The 25,174-nt window shown below is 45.0% G+C and overlaps 1 protein-coding gene across 1 annotated transcript in view; it reads right to left on the bottom strand.

Annotated features, from left to right (window-relative positions):
• The window catches only part of KDM1A (lysine demethylase 1A), a 48,090-nt gene extending 27,531 nt beyond the window's left edge, over positions 1 to 20,559 (bottom strand). Inside the window, exons 1-9 of the mRNA XM_054395287.1 lie at positions 20,266 to 20,559; positions 17,348 to 17,513; positions 12,614 to 12,673; positions 8,969 to 9,102; positions 6,916 to 6,994; positions 6,014 to 6,106; positions 4,856 to 4,962; positions 2,928 to 3,009; positions 432 to 526 (exon numbers count right to left, since the gene is read on the bottom strand). Coding sequence (XP_054251262.1) covers positions 432 to 526; positions 2,928 to 3,009; positions 4,856 to 4,962; positions 6,014 to 6,106; positions 6,916 to 6,994; positions 8,969 to 9,102; positions 12,614 to 12,673; positions 17,348 to 17,513; positions 20,266 to 20,553 — 1,104 coding nt within the window. The 5' untranslated portion in view covers positions 20,554 to 20,559. The remainder of the gene's footprint in view (positions 1 to 431; positions 527 to 2,927; positions 3,010 to 4,855; positions 4,963 to 6,013; positions 6,107 to 6,915; positions 6,995 to 8,968; positions 9,103 to 12,613; positions 12,674 to 17,347; positions 17,514 to 20,265) is intronic.
• Between the last annotated feature and the right edge of the window lie 4,615 nt (positions 20,560 to 25,174).

Below are 25,174 nucleotides of genomic sequence, written 5' to 3'. Positions count from 1 at the left end.
AACAGTCTTTTCAGCAGGGCATGTTGCAACAGGACAAGGGGTGATGGTTTGAAACTGAAAAAGAGCAGACATAGACTAGATATTAGGATGAAAATCTTTACTGTGAGGGTGATGAGAGACTGACACAGGTTGCCCAGAGGTGGTAGATGCCCCATCCCTGGAAATATTCCCAGTCAGGTTGTTGAGGACTCTGAGCAACCTGCTCTAGCTGCTCACTGCAGGGAGTTGAAATAGATGACGTTTGAAAGGTCCCTTCCAACCCAGAGCAGTCTGTGATTCTATGAGTGCTCACTCCTTACAAATGGACACACTTTCATCAGTGTCCTTCTCTCTTCCTGGAGAGTATCTCCTGCTAGAAGAGTAGCCTGGGAACAAATACACTTGAGATGTTACCTCTTCTAGAAGGTTCATGAAAATAGTACCAGACTTACAGCTTGTCCATTTGCTTCATAGAGTGGGCATTTTTGTTTGATCTTAGCCAATTCCATATTCACTTGTTTGCTGACCACAGCCATGGGATTTCCTCCTGGAAAACATTGTGCGTAGTTAACAGAGCAGCCACAAAGTTTGTCTGCAATTAAATAAAAATTCCACAGTTAGACTAAATTCACCAACTCCAGGGCATGCATTCCAGTGAAGCAGCAGAACACTGCCAAGGTATTCCCTTCCCAGCAATTATTGCAATGAGGTCATGAAAAAGTCCCTGCCCACCAGCACTGGAAGGACCACATAAAAAGGGCACAGTCCTAAGGTGGCAGCAACCCTACAGGATTGAGACTTCACAGCTGTAAACATCTTCAAAATGTTTATGCGCAGAGTGTTCAAAGAGTCAAAGAAAAATCCCCCAGCTGCACCACAACTTCAGGGACTGTTAAATGTCTTGTGCCATGGAGAAGGAACGTGAAAAAATCAGTCCCTAAAAACTTAGTGCAAATCCAACAAGTAACACCAGTGAATGCACTGTGTGAAGGTGAGCCATGCACACCAGCTGTGCCTGGAAATGTGAGAATAGATTAGAAAATAATTTAGGAGACTTCATGTAGAAACACGAGAAAAGCAGAAAGCATCGACCTGAAGCACACACAACCACTGAGAGTGGAAGCCTCCCTGAGCAGTTCTTTCTCTCAAACCCAGAGCCTTAGCTAAAAGCAGAAGAGGAAGTCAGCCACAACAGCACCTTCCTGTCATTAGGCAGGTGACTGAACAGTCAACACTTTTGAAACAGGTCTAAATAAGCTCATCTTTCATGTTCAACCTAGTAGAAGTGTTAGTTCTTCCAGAGTTTGCTGACAGCTCCAGAGAAGATCCAATTAACTTCACTCTCTGACCTTCCCAAAAATCTCAAGCCCAGCTCCTTCAGCTGTCTTCCTGCCTTCACATCTGTGCCAGATTCTGATACACAAAGGATATGCTTTGTCTCCTAACTCCAGAAATCATTCTCACACCATAGCCTGTGCTGCCTCAGTCTGCAAAGGGCAGATTCACTGCTGAAGAAGGCAGCCTGAAAGGCACAGCAACAGGCTGGCTCCACATGCCCAAAGCCAAGCTGTCAGCCAAGAGGCCTGGCTGAACAGAGAGGTTTGGGTGCTGCCCAGGGAGAAAGGGAGTCTGTGGGCACTGGAAGAAGGGGCAGGACACTCAGGAGGACTGCAAAATTCTGTCATGAGCTGTGCAGGGAGAAAATGAGAAGAGCCAAAGCCCACCATGAAATTAATCTGGGTTCAGCTGTTTCAGAGAACAGGAAAAGCTTCTACAAAGATATCAGCAACAAAAGGGGGACTGAGGAGAATCTCTGTCCTCTGTTGGAAGCGGGGGATACAGTGGTGAGGAAGACAGGGATGGGGAGCAGAACAAAGCCCCCATAGTCCAAGAGGAGATGGTCAGTGACCTGCTGCACCACTTAAGACACACACAAGTCTATGGAGCCAACCATAGATGCTGAGGGAGCTGGTGGAAGGGCTCACCAAGCCACATTCCATGATTTCCAACCAGTCCTGGCTAAGTGACAAGGTCCCAGCTGACTGGAGACTGGCAAATGTGACACCCATTGGCCTTGGTGCCAGAGAAGGTCATGGAGCAGGTCATCTTGAGTGCCACTGTGCAGCACATGCAGGGCAACCAGGGGATCAGGCCCAGTCAGCACTCGGTTCAGGAAGGGCAGGTCCTGCTTGACAAACCTCATCGCCTTCCACAACAAGGTGAATGCTGACTGGGTGAGGGACGTTTACCTGGACGTTAGTAAAGCCTTCAACACTGCCTCCCACAGCATCCTCCTGGAGAAACTGGCTGCTCATGGCTTGAATGGGTGTACTCTGCTGGGTTAAGAACTGGCTGCATGGGCAGGTCCAAAGAGTGATGGGGAATGGAGTGTGGATCCTCTGAAGATGGCCATGCTGGATCCATAGGCCAAGGTCAGCTGTATGAGGTTCAACAAGGCCAAGGGCTGGGTCCTGCACTTGGGTCACAACAACCCCGTGAATGCTCCAGGCTTGGGCCAGAGTGGCTGGAAAGTTGCTGTCAGAATAGGACCTTGGGGTGCTGGTTAATAGCAGCTGAAGATGAGCCAGGGTGTGCCCAGGTGGCCAAGGCCACAAATATCCTGGTGTGACCAGCAGGAGCAGGGAAGTGATTGTGCCCTTGTGCTGAGCACTGGTGAGGCCACACTTGAATACTGGGTTCAGGTTTTGGGCCCCTCACTCCAAGAAGGACATTGAGGGCTAGAGCAGGTCCAGTGCAGGCTGCCACCTCTCCTGAAGATTTTGATGACAAATGCAAACTGTTGAAGAGGCTGAACTGGAACATCTACTTTTTAGTAATTAAAAGTTCCTATCATGACCAAAATCATTGAGCAACAGCAGAAGGTTTCATATCTGTGACATCTTGCCCCACAGTTTTCCTCCCCACTCCTATTGACTTTGCAAACTCACCAAGTCCTGTCACCACCATTGCTCCCAGGTCAGCAACATAGTTGCCTTTGCGGAAGGTTGCGACTCTTCCTCCTACTCGGTCCTTTAAAAGCAGAACATAGGAAACCTTAGGTAACACTCAGAACACAGCTCACTGAAATACAACCACTGAACCTTCACCACCACCTGCTGTAAGCACTGCCTCACCCAAAGGTTCAATGAATAGAATGTACACTTTTCTGCGAATGAACACTTGATCTCAAAGTTGCTGGAAGTTAAGGAATAAAATGTTTAGGCTGAATTTGAAGAATTAAAAAAAAAGAAATTAGAAAAGTCTAACCTGATCTGGACAGATTTGAACTACAGCTACAGCAGCATCTACTGTGATCCTAAACCCAGTGCTTCACTGTCCATGGATAGATTGTTACGTACTTGATCTCCTCTCATTTCTTACCACAAAATCCAACAGATACAGGAAATAATTTGTCTATGTTTGAGAAGACCCAATTTTAAGGTTAAAGAAAAAGGCATCAGACAATTACTCCTATCTGTTCTCCACAGAATAAGCTAACCATGAGCCAGCAGCCCACTTCAGAGCCAAGAAAAACTGTTTTTCATTGGTGATACATACAACTGCCTAAAGGATGACACTTTATTTTCCTCTCACTTGAAATTTCATATAGTACTAACCAGCTGCCTTTCCCTAGTCTCAGTTCAGCTAGCAGGATGGTGTCAGAGAGAAATACCAACTACCAGTTATCAATACACATAAAAATGTAAAAGTTTTGTTTTAATAATTATATCAGCAATTTAGAAGCAGCAAGTTCCAGAAAATTATTTGGGACACAGAAACTATCACCTGAATCACTGAAATCATTCTGCGAAAATACACCACGAAAAATAAAACACTACAGAGTGCTCAAAAAGCAATGCAGCAGTCTGGAGAAAAGAGACTGGAAAGGCATTGTGCATTACTTCAGAACAGCCTCTCACCTGATCTCCATAATGGGTATAAGAAATGCGCAGAGAGCAAAACTCAGATCACAGCATGCATCGCTTTCTTACAGCTTCAGAAAACCCCCAACCCACAAAACCAACCTAAAACCACCAGAATATGTTCACATGAGCAAGATGCTCCTAAACAGATTGTTGTGCTCTCCTCAGCTCCAGCAGCGTGGAACCTGTTAAGCAGAGCCAGCAGCTCTTGCTCCCTAGCAAAAAGGGCAGTAGCTAGCAAAATTAAGAGCCTGCAACATAAATAAAAAGCTTAAGCAGATGATTTTAATCTGTGTTAGGGAAGTGTCAGAAGTAAATATTCAAACGAAAACAGTCAGGAAGCAAAACATAAGATAAATTCAATTTAATGGGTCAATGGATTTATTTTAAATAAGTTATCAAGCTGCTCTTCATTGATTAATTACACCAAATCCCATCAAATTTAAATCAAGGAGATTTCACTTAGGGCTGGCTACAATACCTGAGCACTGCAAGAACAATCAGTAGTTCAGGCACCACAAAACTTAGCTCCATAGAACTAAAGCCTCTGTTGAGCAGACAATAACAAACAAGGAAATCATCAATGCAGACTTCAAAGGTGCAAGACACTACATGGCAGCTCCAGACAAGTCTGCCCAGTGGGCAAGCTTCTGACAGACTTGCAATCTGCCTTTCAGTGAAAAATCAGTTTTTCCAACCAGGAAAGCAAGAAGATTCTAGCCTGTAACTGGTAAATGACACCAGCACCTGCCTACATTCCCACTCCACCCCTGAGAAAGTACTGGCCCAGCCCCATGAAAACAGAAAGACTTGTTTCCCCATGAGACAGGTCAGCACTCAGCAGAACACCCTTGACACAGCCCATGGGCATGCTGCTGGGATATACAGCCTTATGCCCCTACTGAATGTGGTTAAGTTTCCATACAGAGGTGAAATAGCACAGAAATTCATACCCTGGCTTCCAGAACTGTGACATCCATTCCAAAACTCTGCAACTGGCGAGCTGCTGCCAACCCAGAGACTCCAGAACCGATGATGATCACCTTCCCAGTCTTCTTGGCTAAAGATAGGGGAAAAGAAGCTACTGGCTCTGTCTGTGCACTGCTGCATTCTGAGTGCTCATGTTAAAGCTTCATGTAACAGATACTAAGAACAAAAAGCTGCTTCCTTCTTATCAGTAGCTCTGACAGAACTCCTTAACAAAACACAAAGAAAATGCAGTACAGAACATGGTCATGACATACATGTAAAGTACACCAGCAGTGCCTCTGTGCCAGCGAAGAAAACATGCAAAGAACTCTTGGAAGAAACTGTGGGACAGAGCATCATAATTTTATTTCTTTCTGCCCCAGAATAAAACCTAGAAAGAAAAAATTCCAAGTAGGATAAAGCATACAAGGTAAGCACAGTGTTGTGCTTGTCTTTTGTTACACATATAAGGAACAAAGAGAACCAATTAAACTGTGACAGTCACTGAATTATCCTGGAGTGGTTGTGGTTAGGGTTGGAGGGGACCTCCAGGGGTCAATCTGGTCCAACACCCCTGCAGTGAGTGGGAACAGCTCCAATTTCAAAAGCTTTTTCTTTTTTAAAAAAATTAGGATTGAAACTTTGATAAGGAGCTGGAAATATGAACTGACTAGAAACTAAAACCCTCAACCAGGATTCTTTCAACCAGTCAGAAACATGATAGGTCAAGAGAAAATGGTCTGAAGTTGTGCCAGGGGAAGTTTAGGTTAGATATTGGAAGACATTTCTTGATTAAAAGGGTTCTCAGGTTCTCCAGGGAAGACAGTTAAACCCCCATCCCTGGAGGTGTTTCAAAGAGGCAGAGATGTGGTGCTGAGGAACATGGGCATCACAGTTTAGTAGTTAAGTAATAGTTGTACTTGATGATCTCCAAGGTCTTTTCCAAACAAAATCATGATTCTGTGATCTACAGATGATCTGCAAACACTTCCCCTCTCAAAATGAGAAGCCTGGACATCTACCAGATGGATTTCCAGCCTTCTCTTATTTTCTTACTACCAAAATCCTGCAAAATACACTCAAAAATTTGTCCTAAGAAATCAAAGAACAACAAAACAATTCCAATTAGAAACATTTCTTACTGGGAAGGGGCTTCACTCTTTTGTAGATGCCAAAGTTGATGAGCCCATGCCGCTCCAGATAGCTGTGTACTCTGTGAACCAGCACGGTGTCACCTACAACATGGTAACAGTTTAAAATGATGCTGCACCTTCTGCAGCACCTAGGTACTGAAAATGTATTCACAAGCAAATGTAAAACAGCAGCAACCCAGTAAGGTTACACCAGACATGTCCCTTTCTGTACTCCCAGCTGCCCTACTGAAGAATCCATCTTCTTGAGGAAAGCTGGGCTTGAATTTTCTGGAAACCACAAGCTGTTTTCCATGCTGTCCTGCAGATGCAAGCACTGTCTGGAAAGCTCTCTAGACCACTAAATGCTTCCATTTCTGGAAGAAGCTTTTCTGAAACTGACTACAGAAATCCAGAGGTCTTTACACAAAACTGTAAAGGGATTTGCCAGTTTCAAGCCAAGCCATTACTAAGGCACTGAATGATCACTTGGATTTTCAGAGACACAATAATCCATGACTCTCCAATACCTGACCCTGGCTCTGTGCACCTTCTTAATTACTTCTTTACAGCTTCCCTCCACCCTTTTCCAGTTTATTGGCAGTTACTCCTGGCTCTTTGCTGCATTCTTTCATCATGGCCAGGCTGTTCAGGTCTTACACAAAACCTTTATGGTTAAGAAAATCTCACAGCTGCAAACCACCATGAAGTCATAGCAAACCTTAAAAGCTGCCTGGGAATCCACTCCTGGGAAGCTTCTGTAAAAATAACCGTGGTTTTTCCATCTGTTTGGAATTCTGCTAGGGATGTCTTTCTGTACCAAAGTCTAACAGACCTGAATCAGCACACTCCAACACCCCATTTGTACACAAATGCTGATGAAGCATTACTGACAAGTAAAAGGCTTGACTTACTGTTATAAGGTGCTTCTAATTGCTGGATAGTTGCCTCAAATGTCAGCTGAATCTTTGGGTTATCCAGCCAGAGCTGCAGCTGTATTCAAATAAATAAGATGACATGTTTTATTAAGCAATATAGAAGAGGTGTTGCCCACATGTCTGTTACCAAACACTGTGAGATGAAACTCCCCAGCAGGCTAAACTTCAGCAGTACTATCCAAGCCATGTTGAACCCAGCATTCCAGTGTTTTTAAGGTGCAGTAAAGTCCATTCTACACCATTCTGAGCATATTTAAACACATCAGATTAACAAATCTCCTAATCACATGTATGAGGAAACATACATTGAAGCAACAAAAGCTCCAAAATGGAAGGAGCAGAATGCTCATACAGCCTCCCTTCCAGCTGCATGGCAAGGGTGATGGGTGTGATTTTTAACCAGGCATGCAACACCAGCTGGTATCTGACTTTTTACCTACCAGGTCATTCCTTCAGGTCCTCATTCCAGTTATTACCAGGCAAATTGGAAATACCAATACCAAACAAAATTAACTCCTCCAGCTTCCAGGAGCTTTGGGTGTCTATGCCCAAGCCAAACCCCTTGGTACTGTGCCAGTTCTAAGAAAGAGGATGCAGGCTGCAGTTTACAGCTCCTCCAGAGCTCTGCTGAGCACTGGGTTTATATCAGCACTTACTTCATCTGCTGCTCTACAACCTGTTATCCTGGCTAGAGGAGATCCTCTCACAGGTCTTCCTTGGAAAGGGATGCCTGCTTAGGAACTTAAAGCTTTAAGATCCTCCACAGCATATAGGGACCTGACAGCTGCTGCAGCCCAGCCCTGAAAATCCCCCTTGCAAGTCTTTCTTTAAAAGCCATCACTGCTGGGCTTCAGCAAAGGCTCTTCTGCTCAATGTGTCTGTAACAGGATTACTCACTGCACATTTTCAGCAAACTGTTGTTCCAGTCCCTGCGCTTGCCTTGCTCTGTTTTTACACATCTCATGACTCTCCAAAAGTTTCAACTGAGGTTAATGTGAGGGAGGCTTCCCAAGAGCCAAAGTCAGGCACTTAGCACAAGATGTCCCCACACATAGATCTCAGCTAACTGAAGTTACTAAGCACTGGGTGCTGCCATACTTAGCACACTGTGACACTGAAAACACCTGAATGGTACCTAAGGCTTTTTCTCTCTTCGCTATGGCAACAAAGCCATTTAAAAAAATATTTCTTGCTTTCCTACCATGAATTTTTCTAACACGACTTGAGCTGCCTAAAGGACCCTTCTCTAAGTACAGGAGAAAGCCCTGAACTCTGAGTGCTGAGGAACCTAAAAGCATTGGCACAATTGTAAAGCATCATCTGCAAAACACAATACTGCTGTTAAAGGTTTATTAGGGTTTAAACTTCAGGCATGCTTGCCTGGACTCAGCTGAAAGAACTTCCCAATGAGCTATTACATTGACCCTTCTTTCTATATGATAAGTTGCATGGAAGTGTTGAATAGGACAGAAATGCTACAAACATTCAGAAGCAGTTTATTTTTTTCAATGTTAGTTTCTTTTATGAAATCAAAGCTGGCAAAGTAACTGTCCTGTGCTGAGAATAAACCAGGGACTGGCTGGATGTCTCAGCATTACAGCAACTGAATACTAAACAAAATAAAAAGAATGAAAGCTGGGAGGTTTGCTTTATTCTAAGCAATGTCTTTGACTGAATATTATTTTTAAGTATTCTACAGTGACTTCTTTAAGCTGACATCAAGTAACAGAATATTTGCACTAGCTTTCTATTTCTTTACTTTTTAGAAGCCATATGAGCTGAATCCTGTAGGTTTGATGGTTGCCATGACACTGTAAATATCCTACAGATTCTTTATGCTGCCTCACAGCACTGTCTCAAGCAAGAACGGGGTAACACCTTCTATAGCAACTTAGATCACAATGGGATGTCAGAAATAAAGCCAAACCACCTCAAGCCCCCAAATAAACTACCCACTATTAGACATGGTAACTGCAGAGCAGATGAACATCCTACCCTTTGTTCATCAACACGTTGACAACAAACTTACGGTGCGGTTCCTGATGTACAAAAACACCTTCTGAGTCTGCTGGGGCCCACTGATTATATCAGGGAAGCAGGCAGCTTCTTGAGATGTCATACGGTCGTGTGGAAGTCTACTCTGGAAAGCTGCACCCTCCACACCTACAATAAAAAGATAAGTTGTCTACAGGCAGGCAAAGGCAACTGCTGAAGCACTTTTACACTACTCTTCCTAGCCTGTCATGCTTTCATTTAGTCCTCAGATTTGCTTCTGCAAGACATGTAGGTCCCCAAGGCAGCAGTTCTTTGAACTGCAAGTACCATCTAGGGTCAATGAAAAAGATACTCTGGGACCAGGGATACACACACCTAAACCTGAAAAAATCAGTGGGGCAGGAGCAAATATCAGAAGAATACAGAAGAGTCAACAGAACACATCAGCCATAAAACACAACTGCTTTGGATGCTCTCCTTCATTGTGTGGCTTCCAGTTCCTACCAGAATACAAAAAATATTTTGGAAACCCTTCAAGCCAAAAGACCTGTAAGATCTAAGCAACAATGCCTCCAGAGCCCTCTTACCTACATTTCAAGGTTTCATTGGCACCCAACTCCTCAAGCTAGAGGAACCTACCTTAAGCTCTCCTTTGGCACATTTTATATATTGACAACACGCAGGGCAATGAAATACAGCCCTGCTTATGCTTTTCTTATGTCCCCTTCCCCAGGTGCTGGCCATAATCAACTACAGATTTCTGACTTGTCCTTCCAAACGCTCCACATGGAAAAGACTAGTGTTGAACACATACAGGAGACATTTCCTTCATTCATAAAGGCATTTGTGTTGATTCAAAGGCTGGCAATGAAGTCATGCATCTTACCCTCCTCAATCTCATCTGGATTTTACCCTATAGATAAACTAACAAACCAAGCTACAGCACAAGTAGAAGGTAAAAAGTGACTCTTGCAGGCACAGCAAGCAGAGGCAAGTACTGAGATGTGAGACCCAGCAAGAACAATAAAAATCTTGTATGTCCTAGGAAGTGACTTAAGATCAGGACACATAAAGGAGAGGATATTCAATCTGGAACGATACAAGCCAATACATCCCAAGGTGGAGAAAAACACAGAAGTAACCTAGTAAGATTATTTGCTGAAATTGCAATTGTTTGAAAGATTCTAAATCAATATCAAAGAAAACAGAAACTTGCAGTGTTACACTACAAGGCATTTGTTTGCAAGTCTGAAGCTCATGTGCAGAGGTAATTGTGTTACTGCACCGGGGAGAGGAATTCTATTCTTTCAGTGCTGGTGTAGCCACACACACTTTTCACTTACAAGCATTTTTACATCCCAAAGGTGAAGAAAAAAAACAAACAAACAAACAAACAAAAAAAAAACCAAAAAAACAAGGAAACGATTGTAAACCTAAGAAAAAAAAACAAACCACTTCACAAGCAAAGACTAGGAGATCTGATGACTCAAGGCAACAAAAGCTGTCTCTGATCATTTACAGGGATTTTACAAGAGGAAATTAGTAACAGACCACTGCAAGAAAGTAAAATGAAATTAACAGGAAAAGCTGACATGCCCACAACACACCTTGACATGAATATTGTTATTGAATAAAAACTCCAGCTCTGCTGGAACGTCAGCTTCTCCAGGAACAGACAGCCCTCAGCCCTTTTGCTGTCCTTCAGTCTAACACTGGCCCAAGTGTGAAAACATCTCTGTATGAATGCAGAGGCTAAATGAGGAATTCAGTACAAGTGTGCATGTAAACCAAACCCAAGTTACCAATTCTTTGCTAACATTAACAAATCTTAATTCAGGTTCTAGATCTTCAAGTGCTAGTAAAAGTTTATCAGAAGAACTTTCAGAGAATGGTCAGCTACAAAAGATCTGAAGTGCTGAGCCTGAGTCAGTCTGTAGGCTTATACTAAACTGATTGTGTGCCTCCTCTAGATACTGGCTAAAAAGGGTGGACTCTCATATATCAGATTAACTACCAGGAAACTTTCAGACATGTGGATTTAAGGCAACTTGCCAGTTTCTTGATAAACTGTTACTTATTTCTTCAAATTGAGAATCCAGAGAAACTGGTGCTCCTAAGGGCCTTGGAAAGAACTCCAAGGGGGAGTACTGCTGCTGTTGGATTTTCAAGGCCACTATGTTTTATGGCCATACTCAAACTTCAGAATGTCAGAATAGCTCTGGATGAGTGCTGGCATTCAGAAACAAGCAATCAAGACAAGGGGTTTGACAGCAGAATTTAGGAAAAGCCCAGCTATTATTAGCGAAAATATTGTTCTGTTTGGCCCAACCACCAGAAGAATCTATAAGAACTAAATGTCCTTGAATTCACTTCTGCAACTACACAGTTCAAAGATAAAATCTTAGGTTAATTAAATTCTTCCCCATCCCATACTCTTACTGCTTGTGTTTCATGAAAGCCACACGTTAAAGGCAGTACCAGTTCAGAGCTACACACACTCTCTTTGGGGCAGGGAACTCTTTAATGACTGAAGGAGTGACTCTGCCTGGCTGGAGTCTCATCACCTCTTCACACACATTCTTGCACATTTCTGACATTCAGCATCATCAACTAAGGTGCTAAAAGTTCTGATCATCTCCTTCCCCACAGAAGAAATTTTAAGGGACGCTGCTCATTTAAAGATTTACTGGAACACCTACAGATGAAAAATACTCTGAAGGAAAGTTACCTGGCTGTTGGATCAGACACTGGCTAAAGCACAGGCTCCAGAGACACAAAATGCAAAAGATGCAGAATGTCCAAAAAGACAATGCTGGCCTAAAAATGAAATAGGCAAAGCATCCTGAAGGCCACAATCCAGAGCAGTCAGAAATTCTGTACAAGTGGCAAGATCCAAACCATAACTATGCTCCTTTATCTGGAACAGCAAGGATGGACTGGCAGAAGTTACCATGAAGTTACATTTTCTTCAAAAAGAGCAATTTGGAGGCACAGAATAGGTTCTGTAGCCTTCAACACCTTTGCTTAAAACCCTAATCCTCAATCTTCAAGTGAGAGTGAAAGTGGCAGAGCTGGAAAAAGATCTTCAGTAGCATTCCAATACTTCAGAGCAAAGATACCACTGCTGTCAATTAAGCAATATGTGCACACTGCTAGCATCAGTATTTTGACCAAACGCAAATGCAGTTCCCCCTCCAGCCCACGGAGAAGCAGACTCTGAACGTCCCCAGCAGACAGATCTAGGGCTAAGCCCTGCACACAGCTCAAACACAAGCCCTTGCAAAAGGCAAAAAACAACAAAGGAGCAAAAAAGTATCTCAGGCTATGTTTCTTCAGCAAATCTGCTGAAGTCCAGGTCCTTCTGTGTCACTCTAGCTGGTAAAAATTGGATAGGTAAGAAATCTCTGCTTGCACATTTGGACTCCTCTGAACATGGAGAGGAGCGGAGGGATGAGAGATCGGCCTAAGGCGTTTCCACACAGGTTAGCATCCTTCTCTGCAGTGGGTACAGACCTCAACTGAAATGGGAGAACACCCCTCACTTTTTTAACAGGTGGGTAACCAGCTCCTGCATCTCTTGCTAAGGTCTGGACAGCCACACCCATGCGCACTTGCAAGCATCGATCCCTATCCTGGCGGCTCTTGCTACTAAGTGGCAAGCATCAAACGCCACCCTCACCTGATGCTTGGCCGTCTCCATACCCTCCAGAACTGTCGTCTTGAAGTCCTCCTGCTTGCCCTGTGGAAGGAAAGAGGAGAACTCAGGGACCTTACTCCATAAATTAAACCATACTGGACAAAAGGCCCGGCAGTTGGCGTTTTAGATATTAAATTCCACCAACTAACTAAACCCATTTCTTGAGAACCCCATCTTCTGGAACCTAGGTTCAGGGCACCAAACTCTGTGGTCTTCTAAAGTTTATCCATGTTACTGGAACGCTTCACATCAGACTTTAAGGGATATAAAGAAGCACACAACATGTAGCATTGCTGCTGGCCAAACACTTATGATTGACTTCCTCAATGGCTAGGAGTTGAACAGTAAGATGACATTTCTTACTGCCAAGATCTAGTGGATGGATACCAGCAGATTCTATCAATCATCTCAAACCATAAGAATTTGATAATCTTGTCCTCTGTACTCCCAAATCTCCCCACATGCAAGAGAGAATATGAATCATTCTGAGAAGTCTCTTACATTCAAGAGAGCCTGGTGGGTTTTTTTGCCATAAACCCTTCATTGAATCTTGATGATAGAAATGGTATTGAAAGGCCCAGATCACTCAGGTAGGCTTCAGCACCCTTGATAGAGCACACTAACCCTAGCACACTAACACCACCTTTGAATCCAAGTACATGTAAATACCACTGATCAACCATGTGATCAATATCCAGCACCAACTGTCTTTCAGTGTGTTCAGGACTGGAAACATGAGGAAAGGCAAAGCATTCATCTAAAAGATCTGACAAAGCCTCAAAATCATGTTAGCCTGCATCTAAGTCCTATATAGCAGCCCTAACACAACCAGGAACAGAGCACATCTAGAACAGAGATGAGTACAGACGTGATGATTGCAGGAACAAAGCTAACATAGGTCACCCCACACACTCCTAATCTTCACACTAGCTCCAGGTTTAGCTTGTAAGCAATATTCTTCTACAGTCAGACCTTTGCCTAAAGTCTTGTCACCTCCAGAGAGCAGGAAGCTGTGGAACCCTACAGATGAAGTGCTGTTCTGCTAGCTGCTTGTGCCAGAGGCTCCTTCAAAGCAAGTGATTTAGCAGCACATTGGGTGCTTTCTGAAATTCAACCAACCTCCTGCTGAAATAAACTGCCATGGTAGCGTGTCATCTCCAAACAGGTAAGAGCAAGGTCTAACCTTAGGCTGAACACACAATTGTTAAGATTACTCTGTCCCGTTTGGGACTGAGTTCGTGATTTCACCAGAATGTAATTTGAGGCTCTTAAGGGATGCTCTAACTTAAAAGAATTTCATCTGAACTACAAATTTAACCCCTAAAGCAAGACACAGAAAGCAAAGCAAATTTCGGGAACCTAGACTTATGACTGGATGTCTAGAATGTTGCAATGTTCCACATCTACAGACAAATAAATAGGAATTGAAACAAGAAAGCCATTTTCACTCAGTTACAGCAGAGGAACAAGAGGCAGTACCTTCTATCATTGGATTAGGTTACCAGCAGGGAAATTCAGAAATTTGCAAGAGAGGCCATGACAAATAGCTGCATTTTGGCAGGCCTCAGAAGTCTCAAAGTCAGGATTCTATGAATCCTGCAATAGCAGGAATTCCTCCCTTCACCTACACTCTAAGGATCTGCTGGGAGCGTTTCCATCCTGGGAAAGACTAACATAACTCAAGCACTGTGTGTACTCCGGCACAGGCCGTTGGTTTGCGGGAAGTTACACCTCTACCTTCTGCACCTTAAACTGAAAAGGTGCTGCCATCAACCTGGGACATTCATTATCCCTGAATTAACACTGAGGAAAGGGAACAAACCTGTCTTCATTATTTTCCTCTTCTGTTAATAACATCTAAAACATTGTCAGATAGGTTAAACAAAAAGCATCCGTATTATTGCTTGCTCAGACACAACTCTAAATATCACCCAGCCCTAGTACAGGAGTGTGGACACATGGCCTGCCAGTGCAAGCTGCTTCTCCTAAAAGTCAGGTCCCACCTGCAGAGCCAACTGCAGATCTGTGCTAACATCCAGTGACTGCAGATGCACACAGCATATGCAGAGCAGAATCTGCTGGAAGTCTCAAGGCAACAGAATGACAAAGGCTTAACAGCAATCAGAAAGAAAGTCTACAAAGAAGTCCACTGCATAAATTATCCACTGTCTCAGCACACAACCACTGAGTACTGCACTGGATTAAGAAAACAGGTAAGTCAGATGGAAGACAGAGACTGAGCACCACTATGTGTGACTCTTCACTTGATGCTGATCTGGGTCATGTTCTGTCTCACACTTCTTTGGAAAATCATAGCTAGAATATTGAGATTGTGGCACCACAAAGAATGCTAACAAAACTAAATAGACAGGAGATGAGGGTAAAGAAAACCTTCTGGAAGCTACAAAAATTAAAATCCATTTTGGTGAAGGCAAAAAAAAGGTCCTTAAGAGAAAACCAAAAGCAGGCTTCTTCATTTCAAAAAGGATATTGGCAAACAGCAACACAAAGGCCACTGAGCATAGAAACCTTTTTGCTATCAGACAGTATTTATCAAGTGAAAAAGAGGAGAGGTAGATTAGGGAAATTAATACCTTAATCATGAAATAGTGTCACACCTTTTAAAGCTGCTCTGCTGTAAGATGCAGTAAATCTTGAAAATCCAGTCCCTAACAGTCTACATAGCCAGAATATCTGGGCTCCTCCACAGCTGAACACATCATACCAGAATGCCCCTGTCACCTCAGTGTGCTAATCAATACTCTGTTTCTACTGCAAACCATATGCGAGGACACACTAATGAAATATCAGCTACTGCCGCTATGAAATCGTGACGTTTCCACAGTTAGGCTTTTCCACACAGGAGGTCACAACCTCTAACAGGACAGCTTTACTCCTCTACTGCACAACTTCAAACATACAAAGGAAATAAAGTACCAGAAACACGCTAACTTTTGGCATTTTGTTAAATTTTTAATATGCAATCCTGCTCCAGCAATTCTGCTCTAGTTAACATTCCTTATTGAAAACTCCTATTGATGCTTCCAAGAAATGACAGAGAGAAAACTTCAACTACAAACATTGCTCCTCATATATAGCAGACTCCAAGCCTCTTTCTGCTAACAGCTGTTTGAATTAGAGGTTTCAATGCACATATAGTCAGCATAATGCTCTTGACATCTGCATTAATAAAGAGATCCACCAATGTACAGAGATAGTTTCAGAAGCCACTAGCTGTGGAATGACAATTGAAAATGTGTCACATTCCTACACCACTGTTTCATTTACAGCACAGGATTTCTAGGAATAGAGAACAGAGATGATGACCTGAAATCTGCTTATTTCTAAGGAGATAGATAGATCTTGTTTTAAAAGTTATTGTATTTAGACAACTAAGTATAGTGCTTGCACAAGGATTGCTGAACAGACACTTGTATGTAGGAATGACATGAGTCTGCCCCTGCCTATCTTCCATGCTTCTTCCATTGTGGGTTACAACACCATACAAACTGCTTTTGCCTGAAATTGATTTCCAGAATTATTCTTACAGGCACAAAACAGCATGTGAGAAACACCAGATGTGTATTAATACTAGGTCTCAAGGATTAAACCCAAAGTATAGGCTAAATTAAATAGTAAACTTAAGATACTTAATTACACCTATTAAAATTCAATTTTTGATAGGTCAGCTACAACTAGGGGCAGGGAGGGCTTTTATCACTGCCAATATTCAGCCAAGCATATGAGCTATTTCTGTATCAAGTTAGGATATGCAGCCAACAGCTGCAACTGAGAGATTGCAGTGACAAATTGTAAGACATAAAACACAACTGTGGCTTCTCATGTATTTTCTGAAACTGTCAGTATCCCCAAACTGACATCAGCCCACATTCTCAAACCTGTCAGCCAAAAAGAAGCCTATTAAGAGCAGCAGAAATGAAGATTAATAGTTACTCACATCAGTGATGCAGCAGAAAAAAATTCAGCTTCTAGGATTCAGCTACTGTCTAAAACCAACTAGCAAACATCTCAGGAAATCTCTCCAACAGCTAAACTTTGCAAAAGCAGGATTGTGTAGACAGTAAAGGGATACACCAGCACAGCCCTAACTAAGGATGGGAGCTGTAAACACAGCAGAGGCAAAGAATGGGTACCATGAATTTCAAAAGCTGCTTCCTTAACAAGACTGAAAAACTTTCCAAGGTGAAGTGAAGCTTTACAACTCTGTGAAAGGTAATGAGGAAAGCATTAAACTACAAGCAAACAGTATCCAACCAGAACGTTAAGATCAGAGTCATAGTTCAAAGCCACAAGAATTACTGTAGATTGACTCTTCTGCACAGCAACCCTCCCAGTAAAGCTAATCTCTGGTCTCTCAGAGGAGTAAGTGGATGTTGGTGCATGAGCAGGTGTGGCAGTGAAGTGCCAAAGAGGTTATTCTGGCCAATAAGCTTCCAAAGACAAGGATCATGAGAATCTAGTATGAGAGGTTTGGCTTAGTCTGGAATTAGATCATGCATATTCCTGTCTGTATCAGGCTGTTCATCTGTGGTTTTCCCCTCCTTCCACATATGGGGCCAGCAAAGAAAACGCTGTAGATAAATCACCCAAAACCAGATTGAAAACAGACACAGGATTCATGATGCTGCACCTACCCCAATCAATTTCTAGCAATAAAACAGGTAAGTAGTGTCAGATGAGAAAGTCTCTACTCACCAGATGGCTCCTCTGGCTCACTGTCATTTTCTTCTTCTGCAGGAGCTGGTGGAGGTGGTGGTGGCAGCTTTTTCTCTTTCTCAGCTTTAGCATTCCTCTCTTCTTCAGAATAATATTCATCTTCTGACAGGTTTGCAAGACTCTCATCCATCTCTCTGTACTCCACCTGTAAAAAGCACAACAGAGGATAAACACACAGAAGATGTCTCTAAGTCTCACTATTAAAATTAACAACATTGCAAGCAGCAATACTGCTCATGGCTGAAAGCAAAAACCTGAGTTACCTTGTCCAGAGTCTTAACACAGCTACCATGTTACAAAATGAACTTCACAGTTTAACAAGCTCTGCTTTTTGTTTCCTCCACTAAAAACAGTACCAGCCTGAACGGCAGGAACTTTCTGCTCATATTGAGCCTAGTTCATGTGTGTTTGTTATAGCATCATTTAAGCTCTCTACTTTTCTTCCCTGCCTTCACCTCCCCTGTGCTCCAACTTACATTTATCTCTCAGTGGTTTCGGCGCCGGGTCCAGGGGCCGCACCGGCGGCCGGTGGCTCGGACAGAGGAGTTCCTAAGAAAATCCCACCCATGTCCTATAAAGAGACATAAATTGCACAGTCTCCTGTTCACTGGAAATTCTTGCCCTGCTACAGATCACCTTTATCTTCCCTCCAGGAGGTTACCCTCAACACAAGACTAAAAAATACAAAATTTGTTATTGCCATACATATTTTGTTTTGTTCTTCAGTTAAAATAAATAATATTGTAAACTAGACTTTCTCCGCCTGAAAGAAACACGGAAACCCCAAGAGAAAACCTAGAAGGAAAGTGTCTCACGTTATTTAATAAACCAAAATTTTGTGCAAAGTTAGAAAGCTTTACATGTTGCTATTGAATTTCCTAGATATAGGAAAGGAAAAAAGCACTTCCCACAACATGCAGCCATGGGCAAAATAAAAAGAAAGCAGCTCCAATATCCTACAGGTCGGCTTCTACAACTGCACAGTTGCTTTTGTCAAAGGAATGGAAAATCTTTCCTAGTTAAGAAAGGGCATTCCTGGGCAGTAAAACACACTCCATCATCTGTCATCTTTCAAGCATTTACATTCCATCCTGCCCAGCACATTAGGTTTTTCACATTGTTGAGTAAACGCAGGATCTTTTGTGAACTCCCACTCTGAAGTCCTGAGTATCACAGGCATTTGAAACCAACTCAAAGCAGTTCTGCCCTAAGGCCCTCTGAGCTCTGCCATCCTCCTTGAGCATGCACAACTCTCAGAGAACCAATAAAAACCTATACTTTTCCCTAGGTTTATTTTTAATCTGGATACCCTCCCCAAATGAGTTCACACCACAAACTTCACAGTAAGGCAACCTTGTTCTTCACAGAAAGAGTTATTGCCCATTGGAATGGGCTGCCCAGGGAGGTGGTGGAGTCAACGTCCCTGGAAGTGTTTAAGAAAAGGATGGATGAGGCACTTTGTGCCATGGTTGAGTTGCTTAGATAGGGTTGGGTGATCAGTTGGACTTGATGATCTTGGAGGCCTCTTCCAACCTGGTTGATTCTGTGATTCCGTGATTGTGCTGGCCTGAAGCGAACAGGGGGATATACCATATTGGAGGTGAAAGCCCTTGGCAGATAGGCATGGTCAGTGCAGAGAAACGGCACTGAAATACAACCCAGAGGCAGTGCACCAATCACTGCTTGTTACACAACACTGCACTGTATGTAAAACCCCTCTGAAGGTCACAGAACGATTTGGGTCAGGAGTCAGCTTTAAGATCATCTGGTCCAACCGCCTCTTCTATGGGCAGACATCTTTCACTACATCAGGCTGCTCAAAGCCCCATTCAACCTGATCTTTAACACTTACAACAACAGGACATTCCCAGCTGCTCTGAACAACTTGTTCCAGGCTCTCACCACTTTCACGGTAAAAAAAATTCTACCTTATGTCCAACTGATATCTATCCTCACTCAGACAGGCATCAGACTGGACTCCAATAGCTCCTCTATGCAAAGAGCCATTCCAACTATCACTTAAGGACTCTGAAGAGCAAGACGTTCAATGCCAAAGCTACAATACAACAGAGTTCCTAAGAGTAATTTCAGCCTCCATATTAAACACATCCAGCTCTCACAACAGCCACAATCTCCAAAGTCTTCTGCAACAAGGTTTATATCAAAAGTTTCCCCACCAAACAGATGTTCAGAATCACTTACCAGGGGACAAAATTATTGAGAGCTTTTTACGGCCTTTAGATTTAACACAGCGTTGTTAAATGGGCAAAGGTAACACCTATAACACAGCAGTGACTCAAAATCTCCAACACCGAGAGAGGTTGAAGAACAACCTCTGTAAACTGGCAAATCAGCTTCATTCCAGGCACATAAGCCTCAAGAAAGGCTGCATCCACACACCCCCAGCAAGAAGGCGAATGTGTTCATGAGAACATCAGCTGAGAGGAATTTTGATGCAGTGCCGGGGTCGTTTTGGTTTGGGGTTCTATTTTTTACGGCTGGCTAGCTGACCAGGAAGCCCTACAAAGTTCCGAGGACTGCTGCAGACCCTGCCCTTTGTGACAGTGCCCGAAGTCTGCCTAGGTCCTATGAGGTTCAGCTGTGACAGAAGGAAACCTCCATTGCACTTGCTGCCCGCACTCCTGCACGTTCCTGCTGAAGGCCACCGGGCAGTGCCCGCACCCCACACGCTAGTGTCGTCCGGCAGAGCGGGCGACCAGGTCGGGTCAAGCCTGCTCAGTTCAGGGCCCTTCGCCCAGGGACGGATCCCGGGCGCTGCGAGCTGCTTCGAGCAGGGGCGGGGCCCGAAGCCCAACGGCCGCAGCAAGTCCCGCCCGAGGCCGTAGAGGCCGCCAGACCCCCGCTCCAGCCCGCAGCCCCAGCCCACCCACACCTACTTTGGCGCGCTTGCGGCGGCTGGTCCGGCGGCCTTCGGGGGTCTCGGCGATGCCAGTGGTTTCGGCGCCGGGCGCAGGGGCCGCACCGGCGGCCGGTGGCTCGGACAGACCACCCGGGGGCGAGGCCCGCGGTGGGTCCTTCTTGCGAGGAGTACGTTCCGCGACCCCGCCGCTCTCGGTAGAGGACCCCAGCGCCCCTGCGGCGGCGGGCGGAGGCACCGGCGCCTCAGGCCCGCCCTCGCCGCCCGCCGCCGCCGCCTCTGCAGCCTTTTTGCCCCCCGCCAGCATCGCCCCAGCCGCGCCGCACAAAGGAGCCGGGAGCAGGCTGCCGGCAGCGCCTGTGACGTCACCGCCGTCTCGCAGCGCGCGCGCGCGCGCTCTCGCACCTCCCTCATTCGCGCGTGCGCAGGAGAACCAGAGCCTCCCGGCGAACCTCCGCTGCAGTAGGGGGCGCTCAGAGGCTCACCCAGTGAAGGCGGAGGACGGGCTGAGAGAGCGCCTCAGGCCCGCGTAAGCAGGGAGCAGGTCAGGGCTCCGGAGGTCACGGACCATCCCAGGTCATCTTGTCCAATCCACCTGCAGTTAGCACGGGCATCTCCAACTACATCAAGCTGCTCAGGGCGCCATCAAGTCTGGCCTTGAATGTCTGCAGGGATGAGGCTTCCACCACAGCCCTGGGCAACAGTGTCTCACCAGGCTCACTGTGCAGAACTTCCTCCCGATGTCCAACCTAAACCTCCCTTGCTTGTTTCAAACCACTACCCCTCATCCTATCCCCACAGGCCCTTCTAAACAACCTCTCCCCAACCTTCCTGTAGCTCCCATTCAGATACTGAAATGCAGCTCTAAGGTCTCCCTGGAGCCTTCTCCAGGCTGAATAGACCCAACTCTCTCAGCCTGTCCTCATAGCAGAGGTGCTCCAGGCCTCTGATGATTTTTGTAACTCTGGTTTGGACCCTTTCCAGCAGGCCCATGTCCTTGTGGTAGGGAACCCATAGCTGATGAGAATTTTAAATTTTTATCTCACTCACCTGGCCTCACAGTGTTCCTTACCAAGTCTGTGTCCTGCAAGCCCTCCAAGCACAAAGCTGAATCAACACACCTCAGTTCAATTTCATGCCATCAGGCAAATCAGCCTACACATTCTGTTCCACATTTTCCTTGCCTGCACATCTAATCCACATAAGGGAGTGTTGGTGGCAACCAAGAAAAGTGAGAAGCCCTGTGACCACTGCAGTCCTTTGTGGACACAAGTATGTACAGAGCATACTTCATGGGGTCCCTTGAAATGTGGAAGACAGATGAAAGGAAAACATTTGTTCCTACTTCCATAAAGCATTCCAATTTTAGTCTTCCTCCCATCTCTTTCCTAGCTCTACACTGAACTTTCCTCCAGTGCATGTCATAGAATCATAGCATCAGTCAGGGTTGGAAGGGACCACAAGGATCATCCAGTTCCAACCCCCCATACCATGGGCAGGGACACCTCACACTAGATCAGGCTGGCCAGAGCCTCGTCCAGCCTGGCCTTAAACACCTCCAGGGATGGGGCCCCAACCACCTCTCTGGACAACCCATTCCAGGCTCTCACCACTCTCATAGTGAAGAACTTCTTCCTTACATCCAGCCTCAATCTTCCCACTTCCAGCTTTATTCCATTCCCTCTAGTCCTATCACTACCTGATATCCAAAAAGTCCCTCCCCAGCTTTCTTGTAGCCCCCTTCAGATCCTGGAAGGCCACAATAAGGTCACCTTGGAGCCTTCTCTTCTCCAGACTGAACAGCCCCAACTCTTTCAGTCTCTCCTCACAGGAGAGGTGCTCCAGCCCTCTGATCATCCTGGTGGCCCTTCTCTGGACACCTTCCAGCATGTCCATAGCCCTCTTGTAATAGGGGCTCCAGAACTGGACACAGTACTCCAGGTGGGGTCTCACCAGAGCTGAGCAGAGGGGGACAATCACCTCCCTTGACCTGCTGGCCACACTTCTCTTGCTGCAGCCCAGGATCTGGTTGGCTTTCTGGGCTGCAAGTGCACATTGACAGCTCCTGTTGAGCTTCTCCTCCACCAGCACCCCTAAGTCCCTCTCCTCAGGGCTGCTTTCTAGCCAGTCCCTGCCCAGCCTGGATTTGTGCTTGGGATTGCCTCAACCCAGATGCAGGACCCTGCACTTGGTCTTGTTGAACCTCATGAGGTTGGCTTGTGCCCAGCTCTCCAGCCTGTCCAGGTCCCTCTGGATGGATCCCTTCCCTCCAGCCTGTCTGCTGCACCACACAGCTTGGTGTCAGCAGCAAACCTGCTGAGGGTGCACTCAATGCCTCTGTCCATGGCACCAACAAAGATGTTGAACAAGACTGGTCCCAGGACTGAGCCCTGAGGGACTGCACCTGTCCCTGGCCTCCCCTGGGACATGGAGCCATTGACAGCCACTCTTTGGGTGTGGCCATCAAGCCAGTTCTGTATCCATCTCATGGTCCACCCATCAAACCCATGTGTCACCAGTTTGGAGACCAGGATGTGGTGTGGGACAGTGTCAAAGGCTTTGCTCAGGTCCAGGTCAATGCCATCAGTTGCTCTCCCCTCATTTATTAATGTTGTCACCTGGTCATAGAAGGCCACCAGGTTTGTCAGGCAGGATTTGCCCTTGGTAAACCCATGCTGACTGTACCCAATCTCCTCTTCACTATGCTTCTGTCTCAGTAGTGCCTCCAGAAGAATCTGCTCCATGATCTTACCAGGCACAGAGGTGAGACTGCCTGGCCTGTAGTTCCCTGGTTCTTCCTTCTTACCCTTTTTGAAAATGGGAGTAATGTTTCCCCTTTTCCATTCTGTGGGGAATTCCCCAGACTGCCAGGACTTTTGGAATATAATAGAGAGGGGTTTAGCAATCTCATTTGCCAGTTCTCTCAGTACCTGTGGGTGTATCCTGTTGGGTCCCATGGACTTGAACACTTTCAGGTTCTTCAGGTGATCACAAAGGTGATGTCCTCCCAAGCTTCTGCATACACCACTGGACCAAGCTGGTGAGGCAGGGATCAGAAAGCTGGAAGCTATCAGTCTTCAAGCAGGGCACTGCTGATCAGTGCCCACTAGCCCCACAGATGCCTGCATGGAATGTACAGCTGAAGATGTTCTGCTCCGAGTTCTCCTGCATTGACTATTTCAACATTATTAGCTGAGGGTAACAGAAAACAACCCCACTCTTGCTAATTTGTTGCCACTCTCCTCCAAAGTCGTGATTGCTCAGCAGGGATGTGTGCCTGATCCCAGGGGATGCATCTTGTCCTCTGCCTGGTTTGTACTAGCTGGTCATGTGGCTGTGCAGACACTGTAGCGTTTAAATACCTGCAAAGGCAGCATCTGCACAAAGAGATTTAGGTGTGACTTTGACCATTCTCAGATGCGGAGGAAGAAAATAAAAGCTGCAGAAGGTCTGCAATGTGTAGCTGATGCACTCCAGGTGTCTGCACAGCAGCATGTGGACAGCAGGTCAGCAGTACACAGTGACCAACAATGCCAATGCTGAGAAGAAACTGGAGCAGACTGGAACCAACTCTGAACTCCCAGTCAGAGGAGAGGACAAAATGTAGCTGGGAGAACTGCAGAGAGAATCCTAAACAGTGATAGGGAAGAACAGAAAGCATAGGCATCACTGCTTTAACAGCAAGATCTCCACCTGCACACCTACCTATGTAGAGCATTTGAAGACTCCACAGGAACTGACATTTCCTTCATTACACCACTTCACTCCTGTTTGTGTTTATCCAAATTTCTGAACTAGCCACAAAATTCACTTCTGAGTGTAAGTTTTCCCTTCTGGGTGAGACAAATGGTTCTGTCAGAACACATTTAATGTGTTTTCCACAGGTGTACATCGACCAACATCGAAAAACCTGACGTGTTTATTTACTCTTCTGAATTGAGAAAATTAAGTTAATCCTTTTATTTTGAAGGGCTATTTATTAAACAAAGCTGACAGGACAGACACAGGCTCCCCACATCTGTAAAACTGTCTCCTAAGCCCATATCTACAGTTTGGCTTCATAGTCACTAGGGTATAAAACAACACTAGAATAAGGCATACAAAGGGCTTGCAGCAACACCTTTTATCTTGTTGCACCTGAGCCACCATCATGCCCATCCTCTTACAAGGAATTTTCCCCTATGCTCAGGAGAATAAATTGAAACTAACAGTAGAGTCTCTTGAAAATGCTTTGACATCTAAAAAAATAACAATTTGCTTCAGCTTCTTCTCTCTTTATACGGAGCTGAGCAGAACTTTTTCATCTACCACAGACAGAAAATTGTATTTTTACACTAAGTGTGTGCCTTCAGGTGGCTCCAAAACATTTGTATGGCACATACAAACTTCCTTATTTTAACTTTTAGCTTTGTTTCCACAGAAGTAAATTTAATGCCACCTTGCATCAGAAAAAGCCAAGACAATCAATGCAGAAGCCACAACAGCAATTCTTCACTCTGTCCTTCACTAACCTATGAGAACAAATTGCATCTTGGTCTACTACAATGCCAAGGAGTGTTTCCTAAGTATTCCAACACTGCTATTTCAGCTGGATTTTTATTAATGGAAAACCCCCCATGGTGTGGAGGACAAACAACCCTGGAAAGAAAGTTCAGCTCTGCTGCACTGCCTGAGCAACTGGACAGCTCCATACACAAAACAAACTCAAAGTACAACAGAAATGGAAGAACGGAGGTGTGGAGAAGCTGTTAACTGTTCTGCTCACAGGCAAAAGGGAGAAGAGAGAACCAGAAATTTTCTCTGACATCTGGGTCCTGTTCTGTCTCTCAGTACAGTCTCCCACACCCCCTGCAGCACCACAGAGAAGAGGAGGAGCCCGACCTTAGCATAAAGCTACCAAATACCAACTGGTGCTCATTTTCATGGAA

This window comes from Indicator indicator, chromosome 33, assembly GCF_027791375.1.
Source record: "Indicator indicator isolate 239-I01 chromosome 33, UM_Iind_1.1, whole genome shotgun sequence".
Taxonomy (NCBI): domain Eukaryota; kingdom Metazoa; phylum Chordata; class Aves; order Piciformes; family Indicatoridae; genus Indicator; species Indicator indicator.
Note: the sequence above shows the minus strand (reverse complement) of the source record. Positions and strands in the feature narration are given on the sequence as shown.